General features: G+C 55.4%; 1 protein-coding gene across 1 annotated transcript; it reads left to right on the forward strand.

Annotated features, from left to right (window-relative positions):
• The first annotated feature begins 5,835 nt into the window (after positions 1–5,835).
• On the forward strand, positions 5,836–23,030 carry LAD1 (ladinin 1). The gene is made up of 10 exons (XM_045456523.1): positions 5,836–6,122; positions 15,586–15,723; positions 17,021–17,846; positions 18,358–18,462; positions 19,299–19,342; positions 20,739–20,811; positions 20,915–21,052; positions 21,575–21,661; positions 21,930–22,004; positions 22,349–23,030. Exons 1-10 carry the CDS (start codon positions 6,085–6,087, stop codon positions 22,352–22,354), a joined length of 1,530 nt encoding a protein of 509 aa, XP_045312479.1. The 5' UTR covers positions 5,836–6,084; the 3' UTR covers positions 22,355–23,030.
• The last annotated feature ends 1,779 nt before the right edge of the window (positions 23,031–24,809 follow it).

Below are 24,809 nucleotides of genomic sequence, written 5' to 3' on the forward strand. Positions count from 1 at the left end.
TCCTCTCATGACTGTATCAGTGCTCTCTCCTCAAAACTCCCCAAAGTTTGCCAGCATGAGGCTCCTTCACTGGAGCTGAGGAACAAGGGTACTCTCTTACTCCCCAGACACACTCCTAAGCTGGCCAGTGGGTCCCTTTGGCTGAGCAGTGTGAGTCTCTATAACCCCCTGGCACCGGTACAGAGAACTACAGTCAACATCTGGAGGCCCAGAGAAGGAAAGTGATTTGTTCAAGGTCACAGACATAATTGGGGATGAAAACACAGGTCCTTGGACCCCCAGTCTACTGAGAAAACTGGATATGGGTGGAGGTTTGCTATCCCAGCCAGAGGCAGAGGCCTGGTGACCTGAGTGGGTGGCCCACCTCTGGCCTGGCTCAGCACCCGTCTGGCTCCAGTGCCAACAACTACCCCTGTCACCGGCCAGCACAGGCTGGGTGAGCCCGACCCTCTAGGTTTCGGAGAGAAGCATGGCCTCATCTGCGTGTTCCAAACTGGGAGCCCCTGGGGGAGGAGTGTGTGTGTGAACATTCCCAGCTGTTCATCTGAAGGTGAGCCAGGTATGTGTGCACACAGCATGCAGTGGCTTGCCTGTCACAGAGTGGGGTGGACGCCCGCGTGTCCCTTGTACTGGTGCTTTGCGGATGCAACTCTCCTCATGAGCTCTTTGTGACCCAAATTTCAACTGCCCCACTGTGCTGCTGAGGAAGCCAGGGCCCCTGGGGTGAAGTTTCCACAAAGCTAACTGTACTCAGTGACAAGGGCCTCTCCTTTGTTCCGGACGTATGCATGCCTTCGTCTTATTATTTTAGTATTAAAATATTCTTTACTTATGGAGCAGAGGATGGTGGGTGGTAATTGTCTTTTAATGTTCTTCCTTTGCAAAATAAAATGGTAGCAACACCATTTGGGGATTCGTATTTAAAAAGTATAATGAATTTGTAAAAACCCAAAGCCAGGGAACCACTGCTCTGTGTGTGTGTGTGTGTGTGTGTGTGTGTGTGTGTGTGAGATTACTTCACTTAATTTGTTTTCTGCCTTCCCGGAGAGTGGTCTGGCAGTTGTTTAGCGGGTATATATGAATGAGAATAAAACTGAAATGTCAGGGTGTGACTTACAAATCTGATGGTTTGGGGCCAGGGGATCCCCCTAAACCTCCACTCTGGCCTCTTTAGAGAAGGGGAAGCTGCCCTAGGAGCTTTGTCGATAGGGGTTGAGGGTGGGGATTCCAGACATCAGTTCTGGCAGGGGAGGAGAGAGATGACCCCTTCCCCCACTGCTGGCTGGGAAGTCTTGAGAACCCCTTGCCTTTGACCTGGGAATTCCCCATGTGACATGCCCTACCTTCGCGGATTCTCCCCAGAGGAAGTGACCGGCACATGCCTGCGGTTTTTAATGTCTGTACATTGAAGAGCTAAGAAATGAACACCCCTATGCCAACCACTCACGTAAAGACGGAGGGGACTGCAAATACTTTCAAAGGCCCTTCCTCTCCACAAAGGTAAACACAATCCTCAACTCTGTGTTTACTATTCTCTTGGTTCTCTTTACAGCGCTGCTCCGCATTTCAGAATTTCTACACAAGATATTGTTTACTTTTGCATTTGCGGGGGGTGGGGCGTGTAAACCCGACAGAAATGCATGCTTCTTGCTTTTTCCACTGCAAGGTGAGGGTTGTAAAATTCACTCCTGTGGGTACACTTAGCTGTAGCTCATCTCCAGTGCTGTGAAATGACCAAAATGCCATCGCTGACTCATCCGTGGTCCCGTTGATGACACTGAGGTGGTTTCCAGATTTTTGCTACTATAAACGGTGCTGCCTGGAATACTCACGAGCCTCTCTTCTGCAGCTCCTGCTCGAGAGTTTCTCTCCCCAGGTGTGCAATTGCTGGGTCGCCAAGAATGATATCTTCACTTTTGCTAGTCTGTACCACGTGCACCCTCACCAGCAACTGTGGTAGTTGCTGATGCTTGATATCCTGGTTTTGCCCCATCCTGGAGGCCAAGGGATACTTAGAGTCCCCTCACCTCCACCCCGATCTCAGCTTCTCCCCGACCCAGCTCCCAAAGTTACACTCGGCAGGGTTTTCAGACTATTTGGGTTTTCCTGTTCTTCTTCCCAAAGCAAGTTAGTGCAACTCTCCAATCCTTTACCAAGCACCTACTACACTAGGCATAGAGTTGAGGGGAAACTGAGGTGAAGAAGGCATTTGATCTCTTCTCAAGACACTCAGGTTGTCAGCACATGGGCACAGATATCTTGAACATTAACATGTCCCTCCCCCGCCTGTCCTCAGGGATCCCTCCATCCTCCCGCCTGCCCCACCAAAGAAAACAGGCGAAGCTGTCTTCTGAGCACCCACACTCCCGCAGCCAGCCATCTTTGGACAGCTCCCCCTGGCTTTCTCCAGGGACCTGAAATTCTAATGAGTAGAGGCCAGGGATGCTATTGACCATCTTATAATGCAGGGACAGTCCCCACCACAGAGAATTATCAGGTCCAAAATGTCAATAATGCGGAGGCTGAAAAACCCCTAGTGGTCTAAAGTCACCCTCCTCCCTAAGCCTCCTCCTCCCCCTGCGTCCCGGTCTCATCCATGGCACCTGCATTCACCCAGCCCCTCAGGCTAGGGAGGTGAGAGTTCTGGATTTCTCCTGGATTTCTCCTACTTCACCACCTGCCATCAGCCAACTCAGTCTTGACAATTCAACTTTCCAAGACTCTTGCTCTCCAACACCTCTCCTCGCCCTCTCCCTGGGTGCCCTTGCTCAAGCCCCTTTCATTTCTTTTGTGGACTGTAAAGATTGGCCTTCTCCTTCCAATCTGACCTCATGACCTTTCCCATTCAGAGGCCATGAACCCTTTTTCTTCAAGTTCCCCATATTCCACACGAAAAGATAACTCCTGAGCACCACACACTGGGACCTCACCAGCTGCCCCCCATCTTTCCCATCAGCCTCGGAAGGCATTCAAAGCTTCAGGCATATGAGTCGTCTCTCTGTTCCATAAGCACCTTCCATTTTTGCCCCTACGTCTTCCACTGTGTCTGGTAGTTGGATGCTCCACTGCCTTTTCTGGAAGTTGAGTTCCACTTAACTTTCAAGGCCCAACCAGATGTTCTTTCCTCTTTAGGACTTCCCAATCCCTCTATTAATCTCTCCTGATGACATAATTTCCATTTTTTATGAAGGTCTCTCTGGCAAGAGGCCTGGGTGTGCGGATGTTTGTGGAAATGTGTGTGTGTCCCCACTGCTAGAGTGAGAATGTCTGGAGGTCAGGAACTGAATCCTTATCATCTTTGTGTCACTGAAATCAAAGCCACTTGTTGATTGTAGTGGGTAGAATTACGTCTCCCCGCAAGATACGTTTAATTCCTATCCCCTGGTGCCTAAGAATGTGACCTTATTGGGAAATGGGGTCTTTGTGGATGTAATTAAGTTAACATGAGGTCATACTGCATGAGGTGGGCCCTCGTATAATGGCTGATGCCTTACTTAAGTTTTATTTAGTTATTTTGAGAGAGACAGAACTTGAGTGTGCACAGGGGAGGAGCAGAGAGAGAGGGAGAGAGAGAAAGAGAGAGAGAGAAAGAATCCCAAGCAGGTTCCACGTTCTGGGCTGAGCACTGAGTCCAATGCACAGCTCGATCCCCTGACCGGGGAGATCACGACCTGTGTCAAAATCAAGAGTCAGATGCTTAACCACTGGAGACACCCAGGCACCCCATGACTGGTGCCTTTATTAGAAGAGGGCACTGTGGACACAGACACCTAGACATAGGGAAAATTCCATGTGACCATAAAGGCAGAGTTTGGAACGACACAACTGTAAGCCAAGGAACTCCCAGGATGGCCAGCCACCGCCAGAAGCTAGGAAGAAGCAAGGAGTGCTTCTCCCCTCAGGGCCTGAGGAGGCAGTTTGTCTGCCAACAGCTTCATCTTGGACTTCTACCCTCCAGAACTGTGAGGAAATAAATTTCTGTTGTTCGAAGCCCCTGAATTTGTGGCACTTTGTCCCAAGCAGCTCGAGGAAACCACTATGCTGGCACAGCACCAAGCACAGTGCCTGGCACATAGAAAGTGCCTAGTAAAATATACAATACCCGCCCCCAAAGAACTCTCCGGACTTTAAGATGTACCTAATTCACTTTTCCTTACTTCTAGAGTCATCTGCGTACCGACCTTCCGTGTCTTTGGGTTTTTTTTTTTTTTTTTTTTTTTTTTACATCCATAGAGAGGGTTTTGGATTTTGGACTGACAGATACCTGACTGTCCCCTGGCTTCATGAAGTGTCCCTGGAAGGGCCAGGCATCAAATGACTAGGAGTATTTTTCTTCCTAAGTTGAGGACCACTGGCAAACCCTGGAAGGAAAGTTCCCTTCCCTAGGCCCCCAGGGAGACAGCAGGCTCCCTGGGAAGTGTCAGGCCCTGTATCGGAGTATCCAGGGACACAGCTTACGATCATCCCCTCTCTGTCTTTCCTTGGCAGAGCAAACGGCTCTGGGTCCTGCCTTGGCTTCTGTTCAGAACTCTCTGGGGCCTTGTCAACCTTAACGCTGCTCCCCAACACTCCGTGATGGACTCATTTGATCCCCGCAATCTGGAAGGAAGCAAAGTGTCATTATTTCCACGACATAGAAGTGATTTGGCCCAAGTCGCATGGCTCATAAATGGCAGAATGAGAGCTCAAAGCCAAGTCTCCAGGCTCCCAGTTCAGCACTCACTCCTTAAACTTCACTCCTTACCTCCTATGCCAGGAAGGAAGGCTCCCCGGAGGAGGGGGTGTTTGGGGGGAAGGAGATGCTTAGCTATGTCTGTGTTTCCAGGTTTCTGCTCAGCAGCTGGCTTGCTGGTCACTGTGAGATCTCAGAGCTGGAGGGCACCGTAGAGACAATCAGTCCTGGGTCAGCGCCAAAGGGAGGCCAGGCTGGGGAGCAAGGTCGGAGTGCTGGCAGTTGACTCTCCTCCATCTTCTTTTCCTGGCACCTGGGGCTGCTTCTCGTCCCTCTCAGACCAGGAACAGCTGCTGCTGACCTTGCAGTTCTGATCCATCAGGGGTGATAAGACTCTCGGTGCTCAGTGACTGGCCCTCTCTCTGCCCACCTGCTGCTGGTTCCTGGCTAGAAAGCACCGACACCCACCAGCCCAGATGGGCCCTTTAAGGGACCCACGGGGTGCTGGTGATGCCTGAGTTGCCTTCGAGTGGCTCCAAAATTCCAGTCCTGGTTATCCGGGTTCATTCCTTCCGGGGGGAAAAGCTGATCTTCCTCTGCCTTGTTCCACACCCTGCCCCTCCAGCCCAAAGTCCAGTATCAGCAAAGCAAGGACAGTACCTTTGACATCACTGTGTTTTCAGAGCTGTGGGCACTCAAATGTTTGCTGAATTGAATCTTCTGAAATCTCATTTTGTGGAGATGCTGGCTTTACAGGGGGCGCGTTTGGCAGTTTTGGATGCGGCATAGCGAAAGCACGACCCAGCTCATCTCGGGGGTGGGGGTGGGGGGGTGCTATTAGGGGCGGGGTGGGTGCCGAGGCTCCGGGAGGCACCCAGGGCTGCAGACCCGAGGTTACAGTACCTGCTCTAACTTTCCCACTCGGCTTCTGCTCGTAAGTTTCACGGGGCTAAGTCGGTTTACCGCCAGTGTGCTCGGCCTGACCCCGATCTTCGGGTCCCCTCCAGCCGCCCCACTCCCCGCCACCCCGGGCCCCGCGAGGCCCCTGCGAGAGAGGAGGCGGCCCAGCGCCGAGCTGGTCCGACTGGTTCTGAGCAGGAAGTCCCCCGCCCTCGCCGCGGGCGGCCGATCGACCCCGGGCCGGCCTGTGCGTCCGTGGGTCCGTCCGGCGGCCTGTCCGACAGCTGGCCGGCGCTGGCAGGCGCGCGGTCGGGCCGGCCGGGGCGGAGATCAATGCGGCTTTGTCGGGGCCGCCCACACTCCGAAGAGGCGGCTCGCGGCAGCGGGCCGGGCGGGCCGAGATAAGCGGCCATGTGACCCTACCTGGGCCGGGCGGCGGGGGAGGGGCGCGCAGGTGAGGCGGCGGCCGCCGGGCCCTGCACGCGCACAAGGCGGCCCGCGGGCTCAGCGGCATGGCTGTCAGCAGGAAGGACTGGTCCGCGCTGTCCAGGTGAGCGCCGCGGCGGGCCCCGGGGAGCCGCACCGGGGTCTCCTCCGCGCGCCGGCCCCTCACCCCCCACCTCTTCCCGCCCGGGAGGCGGGCTCTGAGCCTTGATCCTGCTGGCCCTGCTGCTCCGTAAGGGGGGACGGCCCCGGGGGCACACTGGGGAACTCTTAAGTGACAGGGCGGTGTTCTCGCTCCCCGACGGTTTCCTTTCCTCCTTTTGGGGACTGAGGCCGCACACGGGGTGCTTGGGGGAGGCTGGGCCCGACCCGGAGAGCCCCCTTCAAACACGACCCCCTGCGGGGACGCGTTGGGGGTTTGGGGAGGTGTTTAAGAGTTACCGCCGCCGCCGAGCCTCATTTCCAGACAAGCCTCCCTTGCTGCCACGTTTCTCTGGTAGAGACTGGGAGAGGGGGGCCCTGGGGAGGGGTCCCTCAGCCCCTCTTGCGGAGGAGGAGTGGGGGCACCACTTCCTCGGAGGGTCGGAAGTAGAAGGATCAGTGGATTGAGAGACCACGGCCAACAGACACCACCACCCCCCCACCCCCCCATGAAGCTCAGATTCTGAGTTTGGCATTTTCGGGTGGTGTCTGGGCTGGATCACCAAGGATAGTTGCTGTTCCCCTTTGTGCCTCGATCCTTATTTGTAGGCAAGTCCCTCAAAGGGTCAGGAAACTGGGTATTTAATCTCTGCCTGCTGGGCATCCTGTGACGGTTAGATAAGACTGGGGTGTTGGGGTTGGCCTGGAGGCAGCGCCCCTCACTGTGGCTGGTGACCCCCGGTGACTCCTCTCGGAGCTACCCTGCACCTCTGCTCAGAAGTGTCCACATGAGCACATTCACCTCCTTACCCCCAGCAGCATCTGTCACATACATCCATTTTGCCCTTGAGGAAACTGAGGCCCATGTAGTAGCTCTGAGCTGGATTCCTACTCCTTTGATCCCGTAGGCTTCAGCCAAGGAGAAATTGGCCTTTTTGACCCTCCCAAGTGGGCATTTGGATCCTGAGGCCAAGGCAGTCTCTGCAGGGGCAGACCAGCAGCCTCCCCAGGCTTTCCCCATTAAGGCTGCTTTCAGGCATTCTCTAGTGCTCTAGAATCTCCTTCCCCTCCCTCCAGAAGGGCCCCAGAGCTTCTCCAGCATCTCAGTCTCATCTCCCCAGGGCTGGGGGCCCACCTCATCAGACCCTCAAGACCTCACACTGCTCTGAAGCACAGTGGCCAGGTAACCCCCCAGGTGGAGGGGCCCAAGGGATCTAGAAAGGGGATAAAGTAAGCCCCGAGAATGGAAGGAACTCAGTGCCCTGGAAAACAGGAACCTAGGCTGCCAGGGAGGTTGGACACACCCCAGGGAAGGTCTGTGCTGAGGGTGGAGCTTGGGGGTCCAGACCTTGGACTCTGTGTGTGGGTCAGTGTACATGGGGGTTGATGTGGGAGTGTCTTTTCTCCTAGGTGTGGGCATATCTGTGCCTATGGATGTGTGCCTGTATGTGTACATGCAGGTGTATGTGTGGGCGAGCATGTTTATGGCCTGTGTGGTGTGGAGGCATCTGTGTGGGTAGTAGGTTCTTATGTGGCTGAGTTTGGGCCTTAGGAATCTGAGTCTGTTTGGTGTGAATGTTTATGGGAGACCTCAGTATAGGGCATTGGGTTAAAAATGCAAACCACACACAACTTCCTCAGGAGCTCACAGACGGGTGGGATGTATGTGATTTTGTGTCTGAGAGCATGCCTGGATCTGTATGGGGTGTGCATGTGTGGTGGGTGGGCAGCTGGGGCATGAGAACTTTACAAATGGGAGCAGGGTCTGGTCTTAGCTTGTCCACTGCTCAGATGGACTTGTGGCTGCTGGGGTAGGGCCGAGTTCCCACGGGATGTCCAGGGTCAGTGCCAGGCACGCCCTGGAGAACCAGTCCTGCCACAGGAGCCCCTGGCCGGCCCTCCTTGCTGGTCCCAGCCCTCACAGAGCCCCGTGGGCAGACACAGCTGCTGCCAACAGTCACCCTGATGAGGCACCTGGAACAGAGGACCGCTCCTTCCCTGCTCCCTTCGTGAACAACAAGCCTCAGCGGGCAGGAGGGAAAGGGCTGTGAGTCACTGTCAACCGAGTCTCCCAGGCTGGGGAGGACTATGGTGAGGGTGTGACCCGTGTGGCTCCAGCCAGGGCCCAGGCGGGGAGCTGAGGGCGGCCTGCAGCCTAGCCTTGGTGCGAAGTAGGAATTCAGATGCTCCAGCCCTGGGCTGGGGGCAGCGGTGAGCTGGCTGGCAGGGCGCCCTGGTTAGTGGCCTCCTCCTTTCCTCCCTTGGCTGGCTGGGTGACTGTAGAGGCTGGGCGGGACCTGTCTGCAGGGGGTGAGGGGTGGGTCTGAGAGTGCCTGGGACTGAGTAGCCAGCCGTTAATCATTTCCCTACCTGGGCCTTGAGCAGACCTCCCACCTCCCAGCACTGCCCTCCCCTGACACCTCTCCCTAGGCCATCAGGGCTAGAGGGGACTTCAGTGACCACCTGTGGTGACCCCTCATTGTGCAGAAGGGGAACCAGAGACCTGTCTCCCTTAGGGGTTGAAGACTGGCCCAAAGTCCTACAGCCAGTCAGAGCTGGGTCTCCCAGCTCCTCTTTCCTTCAGAGGTTTGCAAATCCTGCTCCTTGAGGTCCGGGGTTCTACAGATGCTTCTGGGGCAGACTCCCCCCCCCCCCCCTTCCTTTACTTTAACCAGAGCAGCTGAGCCTTGATCTGTTTTTCAAGCTTGTTTTGAGGTCCCCTGCAGGGCAGGGGAGAAGGGGTTTCTTCCTTAGATCTAACTTCTGTCTGGTCTGCAGCAGCTGATAGCGGTGTGAGTGCTGTATTGGGGAGGGTAGCAGCCCTACATGGAGGCAAAGACAGGGGTGTTGTCTCCGAATGAAGGCCAGGAGGCAGAGGAAAGGATTGTGGCGAAGGTGGGTGTGGTGGGGCAGCCTCCTGGGGCTGTGGCATCAGCTGGTGAGAGTGACTGGGACTCCTGGATGGTGGGACCCGGGTTCCATCCTGGGCCTGGCTCTGGTCAATGTGTTGGCCACCGGGCTTTCCCAAACCTCTGCTCTCCCATGACCTCTGGCCTGTCTTGGGGTGGGGAAGCGCACAAGGTCAGAGGCCCTCCCAGCCTCCCCTGCTCCTTCCTCTGAATATATACCCTGTTGGGCTCTTAAGAAGGTGGGGCCTCACTCTGGCTGAGGGACAGCCCTCCCAGGACATCCTTTACCAGCATTTGGTATTGTGGTTAAGGGTACGGGCTTGTGAGAGGCTGACCTAGGATGGAATCTTATTATTATTATTATTATTATTATTATTATTATTATTGTTATATTATTAGTTGTGGTATCTTGGGAAATTTACTAGCCCCAGTGACTTTCCATTTCCTCGTCTGTGAAATGGGGATAACACCACCTTTCCTCACAGGGCTGTTGTGAGGTTTAATGTCAATGTCATTTGTAAAATACTTAGAACAGTGCCTGGCATTATAGTAAGCACTTCTATGTTACTACCTTTACTTCTTGGTTCCTTCATTTATTGAGCTATTTACCATATTCCACAAATAGTTGTGTGCTGCTAAAGGTTCTAAGGCCCTTCGTTATCATTTATTTATTACGGGGGTTTCGACAACTATACCTGCTGAGGCCCCTCCTGGATACTGACACCTGCCCGTCCTTCCCCCCCCCCGTTCTATCCGTTTCCTCATCTGATAGCAAGTTATTGGCAATAGCATTTCTCCCCCGGGGTGGGGTGGTGGTGAAGGTGGTGAAGGTGAAGTGATTCATGTTTTGCCAGGGGTTGAAGGCAGCCCCATGATTCGTGAGCAGCAGGGGAGTGACCAAGCCACCTTGGGTGCACTGTGGGGTCATGGCCTAAAACTGGTGGACGTTCAAGGACACCTGGGCCCCACCTCCTGTAGTTCCAGCCCTGGAGACCCCTTAGGGTTAGGGCTGGCCTGGGGAGGGGTGGGTGAGTCATTTCTGAGGAGACCAGGCTCTGGCAGATCACACTCCATATATGGCCCCACTGGAGAATAAACAAATAAGCTGCTTCCCCCAGGGCTGAGAGGAGCGTGTGGGAACGGGGTTGCTCAGGACCAAGGAATCCTGGAGGCTCCGGCCCAGCCCAGCCCAGCTGGGTGTGGTCAGGGGAGAAGAGCTTCCGGCTTTGTGGGGCACTTTCCCGTGGATGGATCCTTCAGCTTTGGAGGACGAGAGCTGGTCCCAAAGTGTTCATAGGGGTAGGGAATAAGTCCCAAAAGGAGAGAGCTGAAAACATGGCCTCAGATGAGAGCCCGATGAAGTTGGCATTTCCACGTCTGATGGAGAAGGGCTGCAATCAAAGCCTTTATGGCCTTGACCTCAGAACTTAAACAAGATTCCCATAGGCCTTCACATGACCCCTGTAGGCTATGTGTATCTGAAGATTGATCATTCATTTACCACACACGAATTGATGATCTCTTGTGAACCAACTTCAGCTGAGGAATGGGAGGGCATCAGAGCCTGGCTCGTAAGAGATGGGCAGGTTGCCTTTGGGGGAGCTGAGGATTTGTCCCTGCTTTGTTCTCTTCCTTGTCAAGAGAGAGGCTTTCGGGGGCGCCTGGGTGGCGCAGTCGGTTAAGCGTCCGACTTCAGCCAGGTCACGATCTCGCGGTCCGTGAGTTCGAGCCCCGCGTCGGGCTCTGGGCTGATGGCTCAGAGCCTGGAGCCTGTTTCCGATTCTGTGTCTCCCTCTCTCTCTGCCCCTCCCCCGTTCATGCTCTGTCTCTCTCTGTCCCAAAAATAAAAAAAATAAACGTTGAAAAAAAAAAAAAAAAAAAAGAGAGAGGCTTTCGGTTCTCAGGGAGGAGGAGAGGCCTGCACATCTGAGAGTCGACGGTCACACTTGTTCATTCCACATTCACTGGCGCTTGTGTGCCAGGAGCCGTGGTGCATGCTGGAGATGAGAGGTACCCTGGCCTGTGGTCTCTCCTCTCCCTGCAGGACCACAGCCTCACACCTTCCTTCCTAACTTCTCATACCTTCTCCACTCCCCTTCATTTGCCTGGCTTTAAAAAGAAAACAAAACTTGATGTGTGTCTATTGTATATAAATTACACCTCAATTAAAAAACCACTCCTGGGGGGCACCTGGGGGGCTCAGTCGGTTGAGCATCCAACTTCAGCTCAAGTCATGATCTTGCTGTTCATGAGTTCAAGTCCCTCCTCGGCTCTGTGCCGACAGCTCAGAGCCTGGAGCCTGCTTTGGATTCTGTGTCTCCCGCTCTCTCTGCCCCTCCCCTGCCCTGTCCAAATAAATAAATAAGTAAGTAAGTAAATAAATAAATATCAATACATAAAATATTTAAAAAAATCATTTCTTAAGTGGTGCCTGAGTGGCTCAGTTGGTTGAGTGGCTGACTTTGGCTCAGGTCATGATCTTGCAGTTCGCGGGGTCAAGCCCTGCGTCTGTGTTGACAGCTTGGAGCCTGGAGCTGGCTTCGGATTCTGTGTCTCCCTCTTTCTCTGCCCCTCTCACGCTCTATCTCTCTCTCTCTCAAAAATAAATAAATGTAAAAAAAAAAAAAAAAAAAAGTCATTCCTTGAGTCCACATTCTGCTCTAGCACTGTCCCATTTTATTTGCTTTTCTCTGAGGAAAGTTTCTCCAAAGAGTCGCTGGCTCTCCCCGGTCCCTCGGTTTTGACTCCCATTCTTCCCTTGCTGGTTCAGCCTGGCTCCGGCCCAATCCGTCAAGCTGGCTTCCTGTGGACCAGACACTTCTGTTCTCTCTACTCTGTGCTGGTCTTCTTGTCCCCACCACCCCCTGCCCCTGTGGTCTTGGACAGGACCTCGTTCCTCCCTCCAGGTTCACACTCCGCCCTCCAGTCTCCTTGGTCTCCTTTTCTTCTCCTCACCCCGAACAAGCCGGAAATGGAATTTTCCTCCCCCCACCAGCTCCCTAAACTCCTTCCTCCCCTGATCTTTCCCATCGTACTAACAGCACCAGGAATTGCTCAGGCCAGAAATCTAGTTTTCCTTGTTTCTTCTTTTTTTCTCCTCTGCATCCACAATCCCCCTTTGGCTCTGTCTGCAAAGTGTGTTCCCAGTCCATCCCTTTTTCCTTCTCTCTGTCGCGACCAAGTTCACCACCGCCAGCATAGCTCTCACCTGGGCGATTGCAGGAGCCTCCTGATGGGCGCCCCTGTTTCCCTTCTCCCTCTGCCACCCTCAATTCTTTTTCCTTCAGCAGCCAGAGATAATAATAATAATAAATTCTGTCATGTCATTCCTCTATGTAAAACTATCCAGTGGCTCTCCAGCACACTTGAGTACAACCCACAATCTTTCCCTGGTCTATGAAGGCCTTTTCTCTGGCCTCTCCTCCCCGTCCAAGGTCCCTGCGGGCCACACTCTGGCTCTGGGTCTCCCTTCCTCCAAACAGCCAGCTGTCACACCCAGGGCTTGGCACTTGCTGTGCCCTCCTCCTGGGCCACCTTGCCTCCAGATCCGGCTCTTCTGGCTTCTTCTCAGAGGGCCCTCTCCTCCCAGTCATCGTCTCTCACTTACCCCTTACCTGGTTCTCCTGTCCTGTGTCCCTTGCTGACGTGGCTTTGTCCATGTGCTCATTTCCTTGCTCACTGACCGCACCCCGGCCCCCTGCTCTCTGTGCTCCGTGGCCGGAAGAACTCTGTCTATCTTCTTCTCTGCTGCATGCCGATCCCTGGAACTATGCCTGGCACGTCGTCAGTGCTCAAAAATTACTTGGTGAATGTTGGATCAGCACGATGTTGGACTTAGAAAACCAGATCGGAGCCATCGTGTGGCTCCTTCTCCTCATTTTAGTAAAGAAAACCGAGGAAGAGGAAAGAGGGGGATGTGCACCAGGGGAGGAGGAGTAGACTCAGCCTTCCAAGAGGCGGCCTTGAGGAATCTTTCCTTGGAGGCTCCATAGGTGCTTTTCATATGCGATTCTGTTTGCAAAATTTGTGGGTTTGCATGATTTTTTTTTCCCCCAAAAAACACGTCTGTTCCTTCAGTTGAGTCTTGGTTGCATGGCAATACTCTGCAAGAGGGGAAAAGGTCTAGAAGGTATAGGGCTGGGCAGAGGGATAGGCTGGGAGAGACACCTGATAGTGGCAAAAGGAAGGCCTTACAGTAACTCTGGGAGGGAAGAAGAAGGCCTTTTCCAGACTCTTCCTATCTGTAGGGCCCCAGATAGCACTGGGGGAATCATAGGAAGGCTCCAGAGAGGGCTTGCTCTGCTGACTCTCAGGGCATGCTACTCTCAGCCCAAACTTTCTCCCAGGGCTCTGGGTGAAGCACATCTTCTTGCTCCGCCAACCCCCCTACCTCTAACCTCTAGGCTTGCTCAGGCCCTCCTTTCTGCCTGGACTGCCAGATTCTCTCCAGCCCCCTGTCACCTCTATTAAAATCCTGTTCACCCCCCTAGGTCCAGCCCAGGTTCGTTCAGTCTTGTCTGTGAGCCTTTCTTGATAATCTTGGCCTACAGTAATCATTCTCTCCCCTGCAGAGCAATTTCTTTGCTTTGGTTGGGGGAGTTATTGGGGGACACACTTTTCTTTCTCACTCGATAGTAGGTACCTTTAGGGAAGGGACGTCGCCTTGTTCTGTGAACCCCCCCCCCCCCGTTGCTGACTTGCTGGCCCATTGCAGTTGCTTAGAGATGTATTTGCTCTTCGCTTGGGATGGAAGGGTGGTTGGATGGAAGATGGGGTGGGCTGGCAGTGAGGCAGGGTGGGGGGGGGATGGTAGGGCAGGTGGCTAAAGATGATTGGTGGGTGGCTGGGATTGGGCAGGGAAATGGGGGGTGACTGGGTGGATGGCTGTTTGGATTGACAGGTGGCTAGATGGGCAGGTGGTGAGTGCGGAAGGAGGTGGGTGGGTGGGTGGGTGACTGGCTGTGGGAGTGCCTGATTGGTCCTGTGAATGCAGGATGACTGGCGGCAGGAACCCAAAATAGAGTGTATGGAGTCCCCGACAAATGAAAGCTGGGTCTAGAAGGTGAGAGAGGCCAAAGAGCTCCTGAGAAGGGAAGTGGATATTGGAACCTTTTCCAGGTGTGATTGGCCTTATTTGTGAGTCTCCCCATTCTGAACGGCTGAGAAATCCCGCGGGTTGTTGGGAACCTCTGAGAAAGTTTCTCTGCCATTGTCCATTGATGAATATTATCTAAGAATCCAGGACCCAAAAGAAAAAGGAACTTGTCAAGTTTATCTCCCTCCTTCAGGCAGAACTGTGCCCACCCTCCCATGTTCCTAGTCACCCCTAGAGAGGGAGGCCCCACCTTCCCACTCTGGATTCCAGAGTCAAGTCCAACCCAGTATTTGTCATCCTGGGTGGTTTTGTCCCCCAGGGGACATGGCAAAGACAGGAGACATTTTTGGTTGTCACAAGTGGGGGGTGGTGCTAAGGTATCTCTAGTGGGTAGAGGTTAGGGATGCTGTTCAACATCCTAAATTCAGCACAGCCCCTCCACATGAAGTTACCCAGCTGAAATCTCAGTGGTACCCGGGATAGGAAACTCTGGTCTGATCCAAATCCTTGTAGTACCTTTATTTGAAATTTAATTGACATGTAATGTGAGCCACAAATATGAACCATGTTAAAATTGTAAATTTTCTATGAGACACACTAAAAAAGTGAAAAGAAACAGATGATTAATTTTCATAATAGGTCTCATTTATCCCAGGGTATCCAAAATATTATTTCAGCGTGTCATCAATATATGGAATTATTTTTATTTTTTAAATGTTTATTTCTGAGAGAGAGAGAGAGAGAGAGAGAGAGAGAGAGAGAGAGAAAGAGAGAGTACAGGGGATGGGCAGGGAGTGAGGGAGACAGAGGATCCGAAGCAGGCTCTGCACTGATGCGGGGCTCGAACTCATGAACCGAGAGATCAGTACCTGAGCTGAAGTCAGATGCTTAACCTACTGACCCACCCAGGTGCCCCAATAAGCAGAATTATTAACAAGATACTCTACATTCTGTTTGTCATATTACGTCTTGGGACTACCTGTGTGTGTTACAATTCCGGCACGTCTCAGTTCAGCCCAGCCATGTTTCTTTCTTTTTTTATTTTCTTATTATTTTTTTAAATGTTTATTTATTTTTGAGACAGACACAGAGCATGAATGGGGGAGGGTCAGAGAGAGGGAGACACAGAATCCGAAACAGGCTCCAGGTTCTGGGCTGTCAGCACAGAGCCCGACGTGGGGCTCGAACTCACGGACCCGGGGATCATGACCTGAGCTGAAGTCGGACGCTCGACCGACTGAGCCACCAGGCGCCCCAGCCCAGCCATCTTTCAAGGGCGCCATAACCACCTACAGACGGCCCGGGCTTAGAGGGTATTTGCTGTCTTCTCCCAGCCCCGTAGGGGTCTGCCCTGGGAACAGGTATCCGGGGACCCAGGAGTCTTGCCTGGGCTGCACTGATCCTCTCCACCCCCCCTCCCCCAGCCTGGCCAGGCAGTGGACTCTAGAAGATGAGGAGGAGCAGGAGCGAGAGCGCCGGCGGCGACACCGCAATCTGAGCTCGGCCACGGACGAGGAAGCTCCCAAGCTCGCCCAGAATGGACACACACCAGCTGCCCAGAGGTGCTCGGGTCAGGGTGGGGGACGAGGCACCATTTCCCTGTCCCAGGTGACCCGGATGGACTTAGCTGCCCCAGACAGACCAAGTACTGGGGGTGCCCGGGGAATGAGATGAAGGGTCTGCAGATGTCCTTCAAGCTCCTCACCTTCCCTAGACCCTCCTCCACGCTGCCCGCCTCCACCCTCTTCGGAACCAGAATCACTATACGCTGATGCTATCCGTGAGCCGATACTTTGCTGCACATTTGGTGGATAGAAGTCATTTAATCCTTACAGTATCCCCGGGAGAGAGGTATCATTAACCCATTTTACAGATGGAGAAACTGGGTCAAAGAGCACACACAGGTGACTTGCTGAGATCGCACACCTAAGGTTGGCAGAGCCGGACTCGCCATCCGGATCGGTCAGGCTCTGTGGGCTCAACTCTTTCCACAACCCAGGCTGTCTCCCCTGTAACCTGGAGCCTCCACAATTCACTTCTGAGGGGAGGGATGCGGTGGCTACTCTTGCCGCCTGGATTTTAGGGTTATGAGGGAATGGAAGTCCCCTGTGGGCCAGGACTGTGCTGGGCAATCACGTGGAATGAGTCTCGTTTCACCCAACAGACCTGGTTTGCAGATTTGGACGCTGAGGCCTAGACAGTGAATTCACTTGCCCCAATTCACATGGAAAGCAGGGTGGTGAGGAAGGAAAAGAATCTCCTTTTGCTGGAGGTCAAGTGCTACGGGTTTAGGACAGTCCTCTCATGTTGCTCATGTTCCCTTGGGTCCCCAAGAGAAGGGGGAACAGCGTGTGCGCCCCGAGCTGCCCCAGTGCCCGTGGCCGCCACTGTGGCTAACGGGAGTGCAGGATGGTGTGTCAGAGCTTCCGCTCTCCTCTCAGCTCCACCACTGATCATCTGTGCGACCTTTGACAAGTCCCCGAACGTCTCTGGTCTTGATCTAAGCTCTCAGGGGCGAGCACTGCATTTATTCCTTTTGACTTCCGCCACCCGGCACGGGGCCCAGCGCAGACAAACTTGTTCAGTCAGTGTTTGTTGACTGGGTCTCAACATGCAGAGTTGGACCTTATAGGGGTATATAAACTTTTTAAAAACATGGTGTGCGTTGTTCAAATGACTTCGTGGAAACCCAATATGTAAAGGCGGTTAAATGTGATCTTTCTTTAAGTGATGGGGGGTGGGGTGCCTCCCCGGTGGCCCTGGAAGCATCCCCATTGGGTCAGGTACACCCCAGGGTGTCTCCCGTCTCTGATAGCCTCTGATACTTATCTCCCACCCCTTCTCCATCTTCTGGCCTAGATTGCCCAGCGTGGAGGAAGCCGAGGTGCCCAAGCCGCAGACCTCAGCCTCTAAAGATGAGGACAGCCAGGCCACCCTCAGGACACGGCAGGAGCGGAGGCAGAGGCGGCAGGCAGTGGAGGCTGCACAGGCCCCTGTCCAGCGGGAGGCAGAGGAGGGAAGGGACAGCTCTGGCCCAGGGCAGGGCAAGCCGCAGCCCCTCATGCCCAAGAAGGAGGCGGAGCTGCCTCCTCGCCGGAGACTGAGCCGGGAGCAGCGGGGCCCTTGGGCCAGGGAGGAGGAGAGCTTGGCGGGCCAAGAGGCAGAAGGCAGGAAGAAGGGGGTCTCAGAGAAGCCCCCTATCTCAGAGAAGTCCTCCGTCCCAGAGAAGACATTAGCCCCTGGAAAGAGACTGGTCTCAGAGGAGTTCTCCATCTCGGAGAAGGCCCCGGGACCTGAGAAAACTTCTGTGTCAGAGAAAAGAGCCATCTCAGAGAAGAAGGCCATTCTAGAAAAAACAAGTGGCTCTGAGAAGTTGCCGGCCCCAGGGAAGACATCAGACTCAGAAAGGAGACTGGTTTCTGAGAAAGCATTGCTCTTTGAGAAGTCTCTGGTGTCCGAGAAGACCTCAGCGGCAGAGACAAAGCTGGCTCCAAAGAGGCTGGCAGCCTTGGGACAGCCCCAGGCAGGGGGGCAGCTGGCTTCTGGGGGAGGCCAGCCCACCACCACAGAGCAGAGGGGAAGTGCCCTCTCTGAGAAGAGACCCCCGTCCTTGGCGGAGCTGGGAGAACAGGGCGTGCCAGACTCTCCGACTGTGACTTCCCGCCTCCCGCCCATCACACTCCAGGTTGGCAGTGCCCCCGCCCTTCCATCCCTGCACGTGCCCCTCTCATCCTGCCCTGGGTGGTCTCTGGCTCCCTTGCTGTCTCCTGTCCTCTCACCGTGGGGCTGGATTTGGCAATTTCCTCTCTCCCTACCTGCTTCCAATCACTGTCAGAATAGGGGATGCTTGAGGCAAGGGCAGGCAGTTGGCAGCTGAAAAGGGCATCAGCTGTGTTGCCAGGGAGCACCTGCCACCCTGAACCCCCTCGTGATCCAGGGCCTGGATTTCAGGACACCAGCAGACTCTGGGGAAACCTCACGTCCTTCCAGAAGTTCTGCTGGAAAGTTCTGCCTGGTGGCCTAGCCCCACGGAACTGTGTCCACCGTCCCCACAGCAGAGGCAGAGGGGCAGGACGGTTTTCTTCTCCTCTTCCTCCTGCGGCTCTTGGGATGAGCCAGGCCATATGGGGTCCCCATGGCAGCTTGGGCTTCGGGCTCCCCCGACCTCCCGTATGACACTCCCCCACTCCATCCAGGTGAAAGTCCCCAGCAAGGAGGAAGAGGTGGACACACCCTCACCCACTCAGGCCACCTACAGCAGCTCCCTCAAACGCTCCAGCCCCAGGACCATCTCCTTTCGGGTGAGAGCCCAGGGTACCTTTGTCTCCAGGCCCCTGGAGGGCAACCTGGGGAAACCAGCATCTATCCCAGCATTGGGGCCTTAGGTTAGATATCAAGCGGATCCTTTGGATAGAGAGGTGTTTTGGATTCCCATGGGTAGCCAAGAGCAGATGACTTGGGTGAAGTGAAGGAGAGCCAGTTAATGACCCAGAGGGTTGGTGTGGATGAGACTGAGCAGCCCCACCTAGTGGACAAGGCCAGAGCTGCAGGAAGAGGGCACCAGGCAGGTTCGGTGGCAGGGGCCCCACCCCTGCCTTCAGCAGTTCCTGATCCCACCCAGGAGGCTTGAGCAGCGGGGAAGGGTAGGAGCCAAGAGCAGTGGGGCTCTCCAAGCGCTCCCTACTCTGCCTCTGCCCCAGTGGTACAAGTGGTATGGACTGGGGACTCTCTTCTCAATTTCTGATAATTTACTCTTAGTTCCTTGGTTCACTGGGTGGTTCACTTATTTTTGACTGACTGTGCTTTGTGCCCCTGATGTGTGCCAGGCCCTGGGGAGGAAGCTGGATGCCTGATATTGATCAGGGCTGGTCCCTGCCTGGCAGGGCTCATGGGCAGTAGGGAGGCAGACAGGAAAACAGATGGTTGAGCTGGTGGTGGTGGTGGGGCCAGGGAGGGGCTTCTGACCCGGCCTGGTGGGTGGAGGCAGGTGTCTCCCAGACAAGAGGAGGATCTTTAACGGAGGTTTGGTTGGGGGTTGGAGGAAGAGGAAGTGTTCAGAAAGCTGAGCCCTTCCCTCGAGGAGGGCCCTGGCCTCCTGGGGACTGTCACTCATCAGAGACTATCCTTCTTGTTTCAGATGAACTCCAGGAAAGACAACTCAGAAACAACCTTAACACGCAGGTCAGGGGCCTGGAGGCTCTGGCTTTGTCTGATCTGGTCACGTTCAGTCTGTGTTTGCTGAGCGACTGCCACCCATATTCCTTGTGCCAGGCTGTGCCATAGAGCACCCGAGGGGAAGGTGCAGTCCTCGGCCAGGGCTCCAGACCCTGCGGGGAGACTGGACCAACATGAGGAACCGAGGCCCAGCGAGATGGAACAGGGATGGGGGGACGGGGAACGGGGAAGGCTTCTTAGAGGAGGTGGGGCTTGGGTGGGGCTCTGAAGGTGGAGGAGGTTGGGGTGGGGAGGGGGAGGAGAGCCTTCCAGGAGGAGGACCATGAGCAGGGCAGGGAAGGGGAAGCCACGACTTTCAGCAGACCCAACGCAGAGGGGCCCGCAAGTCTCCATGCGTCATAAGCATCTCCGTGCCCCATAATTTTGATGCGAGTAGTTTGAGGACTGTGTTTTGAAAGAAGGAAGCTGAAATGGGGTCTGGAAAGCAGCTGTGCTCGAGCACGAGGAATCCTGTGCACTCGTGCTGTGTCCACCTGCCCCTAAACATTTGTAGAGGCCAACTATCCCAGGCGAGGCGTGGGGTGACGGTGGTGGCACGGGGTGCACATATGAATGAGGCACGGCTGCTTCTGTTCGGCACCTCACATCAGACTATTAAACTTGCGAGAGCCGCCTCCCCCGCCCCGGCAGGGAGGTGCAGGGACAGGAATGGAACCCCAAAGTGGCTGCAGCCGCCCAGCCTGCGGGAGCTGGAGAGTACATCACGGAGCACTCGACTCCTGACTGGGACTTGAGATGGAGGGAACAGCACGAGTAAAAGCACAGAGTATGAAAAGCGTGAGGTATCTAGCTAACTGGCACATAAGCCCGCGGAGAAAGGGGTCGGGGGGTGGGGTGGATGCTGGTGTCGGGGAGGAGTCAGGGACCAGACCATGAGAGCCTTGTATGCTGTGTCAGGGAGTTTGGTCCCTGCCCTGAGGCCTGCGAGGTTTGAGCTGTTGAGGACAGGTTGGGCTTTGTCTGGGGTAGGAGTGGTCTGGTGTCAGTGGGGGAGAGCTTAGGGTGGCCGGCAGAGGGGGTCGGGGAAGGGGACTACAGTGCTGTGGAAGGTAGAGAGGAAGGAGATTCAGGAGATGTGTGTGAGGTCCAGTGACAAGAATGGGGGGGGAATGGCAGATATTTCTGACCCTGGGGGTGTCCTGCTGAGTGGGGATGTTTCTGGGGAGGTGACGAAAGTCCCTGGACTTTCCTGTAGTTTTTCACTTTGGCCAAGTCATTCTCACCTCAGTCAGTGATGGAGGTCATCTTCTCTTTGCCAAAAGGGTAGGTGGGTACGGCTCGGGGCCCAGGCGGGCCCGGCGCAGCCGTCTCACCTGTTTTGTCCCCTCCTCCCGTCCCGCAGCGCCAGCGTGAGGCTCCCGGCCAGCACAGTCAAGTTAGGCGAGAAGTTGGAGAGATACCACACCGCTGTTCAGGTGGGCAGGGCTGTCGTGGAGGGGCCGGGGCACCTGATGAGCGTGGTAAGTGTGGTCTGTGCACGTCACCCTCGTGGGCCAGCCATCGGTGTTCTCTTTCCAGAGGTCGGAATCGGTCAAGTCTCCAGGCTCCTCCCGCACCGAGTTCTTTGTGGCTCCTGTGGGCGTAGCCAGCAAGCGCCAGCTCTTCGAGAAGGAGCTGGTGGGCCAGAGCCGAGCAGACCCAGCCTCCAGCCGGAAGGTGAGGGGCTCAGGCCCAGCTGGGTGTCTTCAGGCTGATTAGGCCTGAGGCCTCCAAATGCAGAACTTGACCCTGGCAATACTAGAAAGCTCTGTGTTTTCTGGGGCGCCTGGGTGGCTCAGTCGGTTGAGCGTCCAACTTTGGCTCAGGTCGTGATCTCACGATTCATGAGCTCGGGCCCCACGTCGGGCTCGCTGCTCTCAGCACAGAGCCCGCTTCAGGTCCACGGTCCCCCTCTCTCTGCCCCTCCCCCACCTGTGCTCTCTCAAAAAGAAAGCTCCACGTTTTCTCATGTCCGTTTTGGCAGAACCTGCTGTTGACTCGAGTTGCTGTTCATAAGCCCGTCTCCCAAGCTGTGTGCAGCATTCCCTGGGGGAGCGTCGGGGGCCTTCCGGGGCGTATGTGGCACGTGCTAGGTGGATACGGGAGTGAGGCAGAGTCATGTCCCTGTGCCAGGACCTCTGAAAATGCCATCCCGTTGCCAGCTGCCCCAAGCCCTGAGATGCAAGGCTTTCTTTTCAGGAGAACATGAGGCTCTCAGGGGCTGTGACATCAAGGCTCAACCTGTGGATCAGCAGGACCCAGGAATCTGGAGATCAGAACCCCCAGGTACCTCGTCCCTCCCCGAGATCTCGTGCTACAGGCCTTTTGTGGTAGAATGACCCGGGTGAGAGAAGGGACAGCCCTGAGAGAAACAGAGCTCCAGCAGTGGAGACCATGGGGAGTGAGGAGGGTAAGCCTGTGGGCCAGAAGGCAGAAGAGAGAAGGAGTGGGTCTGGGGTCTTCCCTCTCAGGAAGGGGAGGAACCTGGGGTTCCCGAGTCCCTCCGCAGTCAGCCTTGGTTCCCCCCCCCACAAACCCTGATGTCCCAAACCAGGAGGTGCGGAAACAGCCGGCAGCCACCACGAGGACCCAGTTGGGAAAGAAAGCAGATTCCTTCCTGGAGGCAGAGGTGAGAGGAGCAGAGAGGGGCCGGGCCTGGGGAGACTCCACCCCTCACCCCCACGTACACACTAATTGGCCTCCAGCTGCACAGTCTAGTACCCGGGATACCCTGGTTCTGCTCTCAAGCTTGTTTGACCCAAACTTGAGAATGCTGATTGAACCCCGATCTGGCTTTGCTTTCCCTGCAGTTTTGCAAAGCCCCTCCCCGCCCCCAACATCAACCAGCAGGTTTGGGGTCTCTGGTATGACTGTGGGCCTTGGGCAAAGGGATGCCTTCCTGTCCGGAGGCCGCCTTTCCCTCCCAGCTCTAGGAACCTCCTTGTTTTTTCTGACAGACCTTTGCCCCCACAGGTGTGACGAGCCCTCTGCCGGGACAGACCTGCAAGGTCTGCATCTCAGGGGCCCTCCCTCAGGCCGGGCCCTGTCTCCAGCAGCATTCCTGTCTCTCATTGCCCCTGCCCCCTTTCTGGCTCTGGACCTGGGGCCGGAGTGTCGGGGAGACTCAACCAGCTCCTGCCCAGCCCAGCATCCAGGGGCAGGTGTCCCCCGGCACCTTGTCACCCCACTGCGGGCGCAGCAGATCCCGGGACCCAGTGTCAGCACAGCATCGGTTCTCGTCAGCACCGTGTGACCTCCACACCCCGTCCGGAGATAGTTCCCGCTCACGTCCAGGGTCAGGGCGGTACTGTCTCTGAAGAACCTCAGGGTCACCTCTGTGATCCGCTCCCAGCAGGTGCCTCCACGTGCCTGTGGTGTCCCTCGCTGAGGCCTGGATTTACGCACCTTAGCCCCCGGGCCTGCTTCCAGCTTGCTGAGGCCCATCGGCTGGGTTGTAAAGGAGTTGCACTGTCTTCCATGTGCCCCCCTCCCCGCTTTGTTTTCCTCTCACTTCCTTGGCCTGCGGCTCTGGCCGGGAGCTCAGTGCCTTTTTGTGCGCCCCTTCACCCTCTTTCTGAAAAAGCTGTTCTCAGGAAAGGTCTGATACACTCGCTTACTCTCAGGTGTAAGTGACTAATAATACCTTAAAAATGGATTCCTTCCTGGAAGATGTGCTTTTTAACCAGGTTCATCATTGTTGTGACTGGACTGAGGGGAGGGGTCAGTCGCCATTCTCCCTGCAGCCCCTCTTCCTCACATTCAGGCGGGCTGCTGCCCTATCCTAGCATGGGAACTTGGTGGAGGGCAGAACTGCCACCTACAATACCAGGCCTGCTGCCACACTTCCCCAAACACATTTGTCCCAAAGCCAGTCCTCCCCAGCATCATGGCTCATGTGGGCTTGGAGACTGCTGAGTTTTCTGAGAATCTAGGACAAACCCAACTCGGTCAATCCGGTGCCCTATCCAACCCTTTAATGCTGTAATTGAAAAATATATGTGTGTGTGTGTGTGTATACACACATGCATGTGTACACACACATATCTCACACGTATACACTATGTACTATATACACACACACATATGCACACACATATACACACACCCACACGTTTACTTAGTTAGTTTTTCATTTGAACTTCATTAGAACTCTTCTTCCAGACTGCTCTGGTTTTACCCAGAACCAGCTGGGGGAGGTGGGGGACAATAAGTGCAGAGCCCCGCCTGCTTCCCCTTTGTCCTCTGCCTGCAGACATACCTGGAAAACTCCAGGGTTTCTCAGAACACCGCCCTTAAGGCCATCATCAGGCCCCAGTTCCCAAAGCTTGTGGGACAGAAGCAGCCAGCCAGGGACCACCAGCCTTGTCCCAGCCTTTGTGATTGTGAGTGAGGGCTCCTACCTTGGGTCCTGTGGACTGGAGGACAGAAGGCCCTCAGGGCCCCATCTGTTCAGACCTCCCAGTGACCCCAGACTGGCCCATTTTCAGCTGCTGGGTCTCCTGTGGCTGGTCCTGTGCCTGCACTGAGCTAGGGACAGTGGGACGTGGAGGCACTGCCCTGCACCCCACTGCCTCCCCCCGAGGTTGGGGGACAAAGGCGGACTGCGGAGGGGCTTGGGACCCCCAGGCCCCTTCACTTCCTGGGAGGGAAGACCCCAGACCCACTCCTCTCTTCTGTCTCCCGGCCCACAGGCTTAGCCCTCCTCACTCCCCATGGTCTCCACTGCTGGACGAAACCAGGGGCAGGGGGAGGAGTGTGATGAGCTTTGCCCAGAGACTCAAAGGACCTGCTGGGAACTCAGGGTTCAAACAGGGACCTAAAGACTTATGATGGTCTATTCTAAACTTTGGAAAGTCCCCTGGTGGGCGAATTTGTCCAGCAGACAAGAACTGTCCTCGCATAGACTTTTCTTGGGAGAGGCTCCCAGAAACCTTCTAGAGTAGAGGCCTGAGTGGGGCGTGAGGGGGATGGCTTGGTCCTGGGTGTCTGGGGTGTCCTGGCAGCTGCACACCCTCTCTGGGGGTGACCATCAAGGACAGGCCGCAGGACAGAGTGTTTGGGGACACGACCTCGTGACTCTTTGTCCCTAGCATTCATGGATCCCCCCCCACAAAGGCCCTGACCTCATTCCTGTCAGGGGACCAGCCCCCCAACAAGGAGACAAATCTATGCACAAGATAATTTCAGCTGGGGACGGGTGTGAGGACGAAATGCAGCACGGCGGTGACTGGCTGGCTGAGTGGGCAGGGGAGGCCTCTTGGAGGAGGTGACATCGAGCACCCTCTGCAGACAGAGCAGGTCCCCCCACGCATCCCCCCACCACTCCTTGCCCTGTCTGCTTGCCTGCCCTCATGGCCTTGGGACCTCACACATGGCCCGCTCTCTCATGGGCCCTTGAATCTGCAAGCAGTGTTCCAGTATACGCTTCTTCCAG

This window comes from Leopardus geoffroyi, chromosome C3, assembly GCF_018350155.1.
Source record: "Leopardus geoffroyi isolate Oge1 chromosome C3, O.geoffroyi_Oge1_pat1.0, whole genome shotgun sequence".
Lineage (NCBI taxonomy): Eukaryota > Metazoa > Chordata > Mammalia > Carnivora > Felidae > Leopardus > Leopardus geoffroyi.